Source organism: Anser brachyrhynchus (genome assembly GCF_964034855.1).
Source record: "Anser brachyrhynchus genome assembly, chromosome: 2".
In the NCBI taxonomy this organism is placed as follows: domain Eukaryota; kingdom Metazoa; phylum Chordata; class Aves; order Anseriformes; family Anatidae; genus Anser; species Anser brachyrhynchus.
Window position 1 is genome coordinate 97,494,404 of NC_137695.1, and position 9,364 is coordinate 97,503,767.

The 9,364-nt window shown below is 42.8% G+C and overlaps 1 protein-coding gene across 2 annotated transcripts in view; it reads right to left on the minus strand.

Annotated features, from left to right (window-relative positions):
- Positions 1-6,099, minus strand: part of STX17 (syntaxin 17) — a 33,660-nt gene extending 27,561 nt beyond the window's left edge. The window contains exons 1-2 of one of the 2 annotated variants that reach the window (XM_080582812.1): positions 5,961-6,099; positions 118-300 (exon numbers count right to left, since the gene is read on the minus strand). In XM_080582812.1, the coding sequence (XP_080438938.1) occupies positions 118-240 (123 nt within the window). In that variant the 5' untranslated portion in view covers positions 241-300; positions 5,961-6,099. Of the gene's footprint in view, positions 1-117; positions 301-5,756; positions 5,910-5,960 lie in introns of those variants that run through there. The other variant, XM_080582811.1, reaches the window with a different exon arrangement.
- Between the last annotated feature and the right edge of the window lie 3,265 nt (positions 6,100-9,364).

Consider the following 9,364-nt stretch of genomic DNA (forward strand, 5'->3'; position numbering starts at 1 on the left):
CAGATCTGAATCAAAACATTTAATAATCAACTTTTCATTGAAGTCTGCGTATAACCTTTCAGGATGACTGCTTCTATACTGTAAAAAGAGCTATATTAGTAAAAAGTGAACACTCACCTTCTCAATATTTATTTGGTGTTTCCTTAATCTCTCCAAATCTGTCGGAATTGCCACTTTAACGAACTTCTGAATGGCGGGTTCAATTCGACGGAGCTTAACTTTTTCATCGTCTTCAGACATCCTAAAAAGCCCCTTTCAAGCTAATATTTGCACAATATACCTTTACCAAGGTAAAAAACCCTAAAAGGAAAGGAAAAATAAACACAAAGAAAATTACAGGCTTACAAAAATGTAATAATTTGGAATCACTTTTTAAAAGAAAGCAAAACAAGGTAATTCCATCTTTCCAATATTCACACCTATTCCAAAACTACATTTGAACAGCATTAACTACTTAAAAATGCATACATTATTAGCATTTTATTGGCATTTAAACGCATTATTCCCATATATCTGCAGGACTTGGGGATGATTTTTTCCATAGATAAAATTTAACACTAACATAAAAAGTAGCTAGATAAATAAGGCAGATGCAAATGTGTGTTGCAGCATAAGGATAGGTAGAAGCCTTTGGTTGAATAAAGCTTGTGATTAGATGCTTTGGTTGATCAGAGTTCAAGTTTTATCAATTAACATTCTGAATCATCTGAAAAATTGTAAAACATATCCTGAAAAGACTCCACAATAAAATTATATCTGGAATTTCACTTTCTAGAGATCAAGAGCATCTGACTGAAGATTTCCACTCCCAAGCTGCATTTGTCCCCTGCTGGTGACTAAGGCATCATCCCACAAAGGGTTTAAACAGGTTACTGAAATATTTGCAGAACCAGTACGTAAGCCGCCTGAATTCTATTCTTTGCAAACGCATAAAACATAATTTCAAAGTTTCCCTTTTCTAAAATAAGCTATGTATATAGTAACATGTATATAGCTGTACATAATAGCATCTATATACAGAGCACATGACTAATATAAAGGAATTCCATTAGGCTGAATGCACACGAGGGACAAGAAAAATTATCGTGAGATAATGTTGTAGTTTTAGTACTGCATAAACAGAGGTTATTTAAATGAGATTTTCTTTCTGTATATATATATATATTTTAACAAAAACAGGAAGTTGAAGTTGATTTAAGGGCAGACGTGTATGAGAAAGTTTTGTACAACTGCGTGAGTAAAAAGACACATGCTGAATTAGTTATCTTAAATTACTTGTGCTACGACAGCAACTACATCAGGTTATTCTTCCAGTAAGCAAACTAATTTAAAGTAATTAAACCAGTGTAATCCTCCTGCTACAGATCAGGCCCAGCAGAATATAACAGGCAAAAAAAAAAATAAATCTATTTTTCATGCAGCCAAGCGTATTATTAATGTTAAAATTACACATTACTTTTCTCATTTCTAACTACAGTGTGCCAATGTGGAGGGGGAACGTTCAGGTTTTTGTGGGCTCTGTGGTTCCCGTCGGCAGAGAGACCTTCATGGCAGACACCAGTTGATTACACCAGGTCTTGACTGAACCAGTCAGGGAGATACCTACCAAGGAGCCTTAAAAATCCCTTCCTTACCCAATGCATTTAATATTAATAGCTCTTTGTACAAATCTTCAAATAAACATGCGGTAGGTAGCCTCATATTTTTGAGGATGTAAAAAGAATCTCATATCCTTTTGTGCTGCTTTAGTCTTTCCACCTAAAAACAGTACACCTAAATACAAGGCAATAAAACATACATTTGTTCTTTCACTATACCTTGATCACCACAGTCCCTAAAACCTTTGAAAGAGCCACTTGTATCTCCCAGTTGAACTCCATTTTGAGCTTAGACCAGATTTTTTTTTTACTGTGAGCAAAAGATAAAAAGCATCCTACGCCAAACTGTAATACTTCCTCTCTTTGAACACACATTTAATTTCCTGACAGCTTATAAACTAATCCACTAGTTTATGAGCTAGAATTAATTAAAAATTGGTTCCTCAAAGAAATTTAGTCTCCAAATCGTGCTATTCTTTAACACCGAATCGTGTTGCAGAGGAGATGCCACAATTTCTTCGGACTTCTCACACAACATGAACTAATGGAAAACCACAGCCCATTCTGCAGTAGAACAAATACAGCTGAGAGCGAGCTAAATTCACCCTCATTTGGTACCTAACCTTTACTGGTATCTAGAGATTGATAAGAATGTAAGGCACCCAACCTGCTGGTTTTCAAATTGTTCCACTGTGGAAGGAGAGTTAATGTGGCCAGTGGCCGTACATCTCGAGCAGGTAATATGAATACAGCAATGGTTTAAAATTCAAGTATTTAGCTGCACACAGGGCTCTGGACAGTCATTTTCTCCACCATCCAAATTCCCAGACTGTAAATTCACTAACACAACAGCGTCTAAGAGCCTTTTTAAGGCACTGATGCCTACCACTCACTGCAAACTAAGGGTAAGAAACTTTGGAAGAAACACAAAAACTCCTTACATTCTCTTCAGGTCTTCTGTTTGATGATTCCTCAAACAACGTAGCAGCTTTCATAATAAAAATTCTAAGCTACAAATTATCAATAAGAAAAAATGCAAGAAAGATTTACCATTTTTTTTTTGAAGTTAATATAGTATGCTAAATAAAGTTATCTTTAGATGGTTCTGTGATGACAGTATGTCAGTTCCAGATGGAATGTCAAGGAAATCTAAGCTTTCTTGCATACTTTATTGTGTTTGTGTTTTCCTAAGGATAACTTTAATAATTAATTTCCAAAGCTTTAACACCTGTTTCTCGAGTAATCATAGAAAAACAGGACAGCTTAGGTTGGAAGGGATTTTCAGAAGCCACCTAGCACAAGCTAGATCTGGTTGCACAGGCCATTGCCCAGTTAGATAGCAGGCCCCTGCTCCAGCGTTTGACCATTCTTCAGGTTAAAAAGAAACCAACAAAACTAAAAAACGTTCCCTGTATCTAATCCAGCTTGAGTCCATTGACTCTCATATTACTGCCATGCGCCTCCAAGAGGAGTCTGACTCAACACCTTCCCACACTCAGCAGTAAGATCTCCCCTTCCTCCACCTTCTCTTATTAAGGCCGACCAAACTCACGCCACCCAGTTTCTCCCAGTTTATCCCCCTAACCACCTTGCTGGTCTCACAAGTGCCAAACAGAGAGGAAGAGTCGCTCCCTCGACCTGCTGTCCCTCAGCCACACTGAGGGACATTCCTCTCTACAGGCACTTACCAAGCTCCAAGCTCAACCAAATCTAGACTTCTGTGAGCCTGGAATACACTGATATGATTCTCTAAAATACATCTAAGTTTGAGCAAAAAAGCCAGAGAGAATACCATATCACTAAATCAGTAATTTAAAAAGTTAGATAAAATCATACGTAATTAACTGTTCTTCATTATATTCACTGCGCAAGATAATTCGATAAACAAAGAAATTACAGAATCTTGTCATTTCAAACACTGATGCTATAGGCCTGTTAGAGATTATCTCTTCCAAAATTCATGTACCAAAATTCAATTATATTTCAGTGACAAAAGTAACACTTAAAGCGATCGACACCCAGATGCAGCATAATTTTCAGTTGTGTTAATAAATAATAAAAAAGACATATCCAAAGTATACTGTAGCAGCATTATCAAAGTATTAGGTGGTGGCAAAAATTATATATACCTCTCTTTTTAATATTTACATTTTCTGAAGATGGCCCCAAACTGGAACTACGATTATGAAGTAAACTTAGAGTAAAAGAATATTATTAACTTGGTGTCTGCACTTCTGAAAATCACCTATGATTCTTACCACTCAAGAAACTCCAGTTTCTTCACCCCATACACTTAAAATTATTTAAGCGTATCTTACATAAAGGATTAGTCTACACGCTATTGTTTGAAAGCACTTTTCACAAAGCAACAGAACCTGAGGCATTTCACTGGCTTGATCTTTATTTTACTAAATAAATGGCTATATAAAGCATACAAGATCTTTAAATAACAAATCACTTCCTCTTACAGATAGTGAAGGTCCAAGCGGCATATGCTATCACATTTCACTTTTTACGTCAGAGAAGTGTAAAGGGTGAAAGATTTTCAGACATAAAATTCCAAACTGTGAAAGTGTGAATTTAATTCTGACAGTAACCAGAAATCTCCACTTACTTTGTGGCAGCGCATAGAAATCACAGAGTCACACAGTTGTAGTCAACCAGAAAAGTCTTGCTATGACAGTAACATGCTTGTACCAAAAATTTCAGTAAATGCTGTTGTATGAATCAAACGTAATGCTCATGAACTTCTGGTAAACAGCATAGTGTTCTCCACTTAAATACGGTAGGAAAAAGCGGAATAAATCTGAAGAGCTCTGCTCACCCAGAGAAATGCAATATAACGCATCAATTTGATGTTGACTCACTTATGACACTTTAAACAATCACTGCTACTAGAAGTACCTCCAGCACAGCACAGTTTTTAAGGCTCATAAGGCCAAAAAACTTTTTCCTTTTCTCATTGCAAATAACAGTTTAGAGGTTAATAATCAAAGAATTAGAATACGGGCACTGAAATACAGAGATATACAACAGCTTTCTCAGTAAGCTGACCTGAAACACTTCTCAGAGTAGTACTGGCCTCAAAACTGAGTGGCAAAGAGTACTCAGTACTGCTCACTTGGCTTAGGCCTGTAGTGAGTGAGGAACGTGTGGGATACAGCCAGGGTGCCCTTTGGTTCTGGACTACACCTTTCTGCACTGGCTATGAAAGGAACCCGAGAAAAGCAGCTTTGTTAGGGTGAAATACAGGGCGACTAGCCCTGAAGTGTCCACGAAGCGACGTGAACACCCACTTAGTGGGGTGAAGAGCTGTCCACGTGGGATCTCCTGCAGAACCACCAGAATTAGCGGCTGTACGTGGCAGGCTGAAATCCGGGATTGTGGCTCCCGGTGAATCTGTTCCCTTGTGGATCCAGCAAGACAAACTAGATCCGGATAAGGGAAGGGCACACGACTGCATTTTGAGAGGCCCGGAGCAAACACGATGGGCATTTTGCGCTGTTTGTTTCACACTTTTAAGCCAGCTACGGAAGGCCAGACATCACGGGACTAACATCAACATTTCCTGTGCACTGCTGAACCGGCAGAGCGAGTTCACAGCGGATCAACAGCCGCAGTACCTGGCCACAACGCCCCGCAACCTGCAATTACAGCTCTAACATGGGTTTTTTCTGTATTCCTGGTCTACGGCTGCAACAGGTGGCTGAGGCCTGAGCTTCCCCCACCCTGCCAGGGCAGGCCAGGGGCACAAGCAGCGAGCAATGCGGGACGTAAGGAAAGCTTTATGTCCTGCATGTCCTACACCGAGCGGACTACAGCAGCTCACTTCTCCCGGAGGGAGCAGAAACCCTTACGAAACGCAGCACCAAGCCACTCGTCACCTTACGCTGTACTTTCTTCCCACCCCGTGCTGGCCCAGCGACTTGTGGCCGCCTTCACCAAATCCAAAACCCCAAAAATCCCCCGAACCCGTCGCCTCCCTGCGCCCCCCTCCCGGGACGCCCGGGACACCCGGGCTGCGGGCAGCGGCCGCGGGGGAAGCGGCCCCAGCGGGACGGGCCCCGGAGCCGTGGCAGGGCCGGGGCTGGGGCTCGGGGCTCGGAGGGGGTCACGGCGCCGCCCCGCAGCCTCCCACCCCCCGCCGCCGGCTCCTACCGGCAGGGCACGGACGCAGTCACCGAGCCCCGGCCTCCCCCGGCTGGGAAGCGAAAGCGAAAGCAGCCGGGCCGCCATCGCCGGAACCCGGTGTCCGCCCCGGCCTCCTCCTTTCCTTCCTTCCTCCCTCCTTCCCTCCGTCCCTGCCTTCCCTCCTTCCCTCCCGGCCCCGGCGGTCCCGGTTCCCCCGCCGCGGCCCCTCACCATGCGGCGGCTGGGCCCGGGGCGCTGGCAGGGAGCTGGCTGGGCTCCCCCCCCCCGCGGCGGGGAAGCGGCTCTGCCCCGCCCGCCACGCACACGAGGCACAAACACACACCAGGCACACCCGCACACCGCACACAAACACACCGCGTACACGCCCGCACACCCCTTCGCCTCCGGTTTGCCCCCGAGGTAGGCGAGGGAGCCGCAGCCAAGCAGGGCAGGGGCCGGGGCTCGCCCCGCTGTCAGCCCCGCGAGCAGCAGCGGGGCTCCGGGGCAGGAGCTCGCCGCGGGAGGGAGGTTAAATGGCTGCTTCTGGAAGGCGGCCACGGGTTGCCTTGTGACCCCCACATATTTTAAGAGCTTTTCTTAAATCCTGTTTGTAACTCATAACATGTAACGTAGGTAAAGCCCGGCACATTGCCCAGTGGGGTGCTAGGGATCACAGAACATCCTGAGTGGGAAGAGACCTACAAGGATCATCAAGTCCAACTCCTGGCTCCACACAGGACCAGTCAAAAATCAGGCCCTATGTCTGAGAGCGTTGTCCAAACGCTTCTTGAACTCCACTTCTTGAGCTCCGGCAGTCTCGGTGCTGTGACCACTGCCCTGGGGAGCCTGTCCCAGTGCCCAACCACCCTCTGGGTGCAGAACCTTTCCCTAACCCCCAGCCTGAGCCTCCCCTGTCCCAGCTCCATGCCGTTCCCTCGGGTCCTGTCGCTGTCCCCAGAGAGCAGAGCTCAGCGCCTGCCCCTCCGCTCCCCTCGTGAGGGAGCTGCAGGCCGCCATGAGGCCTCCCCTCAGCCTGCTCTGCTCTGGGCTGAGCAAACCCAGGGACCTCAGCTGCTCCTCATGTGTCTTGCCCTCTAGACCCTTCACCATCTTTGTAGCCCTCCTTTGGGAGGGCTAATAGGGCTAATTAGGACACTCCCTAATAGTTTTATATCCTTAGGAGATACAAAGCATCAGGCTATAGGGGACAAATGCAACCCAGGCCGTGCCAGTGGGGTTCTGTTCTCCCATCACTGTGCCCTTTCCCATTTACAACATTATTCAGAAAGTATTTAATGAATATTCCAATTTGAATATACGTGAATTCTGTTTGTACCTTACACTGATAATTAGACCCAGTCCCAGTATTTCAACCTCTGGCTACCAGAGCTGCTGCTACAGGTAGGCATACTGGCAGCTACAGGACAAATTTTCATCTATGTAAAGCAAAACATCCAAGGGCAGCCTGCTGTCAGTTCTGGTCATTTTGCTGCCTCTGAATAGAGATAGAAAACTATCTGGCTACCCGGCAATATCTCTATAGCAACAATTAATGAGGATGCTGTGCCACTATTGAAATAGATTTTTTTTTTTTTAACTGTACTCAATATTATTAAGAGAACTGATTTAAGATCTCCAATCAGAGATAATTTTGATGTTATGAACAATATTTATGTTACCTGTGCATCCGTCTGTCACTCCATACCCTTTGGACCAGTTCTGATCTATTTCGGAGAACACTTTTGTAAGTTTTGTGCAAATTGGTATTTCAAAACCTGAATTTGTTTCCTCAGACAGGGAAAAGCAGGCAAAAACCTCAGCTCCTACACATTCTTCTTCTTAGCAGCAATCAGCCAGACAATCGGTATGTATATATTAGCCATCCACTTTGCATACACATCATTCCAGACTGCTAGATGTTTTTTTCATGGGACACGTGGAGAAGAAATTGTAGTTACTGCAATTAAAGTTGTTTAGGGGCTAAAGGATCCAAATCCACAGAATCCACAGTCTTTATTAGTTCCGTTGCTCACGATACAGCAGGATAAATGCCAGAGTACTTAAAAACTGCTTACAATGATCATATATTTAAAAAATGGTAATGATGACACAGGCTAATGTAGCATAACCAGTTTGGCACAGATGTTGGGCAGAAACATGGAAGTTCTGACCTGGGATACAGTCATTAAATGCCAATAGTTAAACACCACTGAACACACTTTTATGAAAGAGATTTGATTAAACTTATTTGAATTTAAGTTTGGTTCATCAAGGTAATAACGTTGATCTAATAGATTCCATCTAAGTTAGAAAACTATGCTATTCTCATAAATACAGCATGGAGTATAAAGTCTATGTAGTTCATAGTGGATTCAAAACCGGTGCAAATGAGAATTCTCAAGAGACATGATAGTAAGTGAAGATTTGTCATACAGATGTCTTCTGAGGAGGCTTATTCTTGACCTGGTACTATTAGGAGTGACTTAGACAAAAATACAAAATTACTACTCTGATGTTGTAAATAGTAGTAACAGTGGGTCACTTAGATAAAATCCTGTGTCTTACTTTTTAAGATAACCTTGTTTATAATAATACTTTTCTTAAGACAGGCAAATTGAAAGGTGACATTCAAGATCAGGCCTCAGGGTCTCCCTCGAAACCTGAGGGAGAGTAACTGCCATGAGACAACACTGAAAAGGTCCTGGGCATTACCGTACATAAGCAGCTGAACATGAGCTCCCGGAATAAAACTTTAGCTAATACTCTGAAGCAAAGCCAGAGGAACATCACTTACAACTGGATTGGACGTATTGTTCTTGTTATGTTCTTGTTCTTGTTCTATGTTCTTGTTATAGCATTAATTAAACCATTACTGAAATAATGCATCCAGTTTGGGTGTTTACACTTCAAAGGGGTGTTAAATATTGGAAAGAGTCCAGAAGAAAGTTGTGAAAGGTGTGGAAAATGTATATTAATTTTAGATACTTTTAAAAGCACAGTCCAACACAGATGAAGAGGTGCCTTTATCATAAGTGTGCTTTATTAGTATGGCTTAGAGATGTGTGAGGAGTAGAAGCAGTGTTGGCTTTCTGTGAATCTATTTTGAAACAATACAAAATTGATGATAAAAAAAATGAGAATTTTTCCAAAGATGTCCTACAGCTTAAGCATACACAGCTGCAGTTTTGCTGTAGAATATATAGTCAGAGATTTTATGCAGTCTGATATGACCACTCGGTCTTTTCTATCTTTAAATGTCTTGGCTCCAGAAGACCAAGAAGTCTACCTATGTAGCAGAAAAAAAAAAAAAAAATGGATCCCAAGGTTGTTTCCAAAAAGAAAGATTTTGTGTGTGTGTGATTTCTAACAGGCAATGTCTGAAGAGCTTCTGGCACATCTCATTGTGCACACAGCATTCATACCCAACTGTCCAGTTTTGCTACCATTGTTAACATGATCTCCCAGTCAACCCAGCAGTGACTTCAGAGAATTCCTTATTTCTTCAAGACAGAAAAGACAATGCAAAATGCTGTGGCACTCACAAAGATCATCAAAGGAACAAGAGTTCCACCTTCAGGTCTGGGAAAACACTACCTCTGATGGCAAAAGATACCTCTGAAAAAATGTTAATGTGC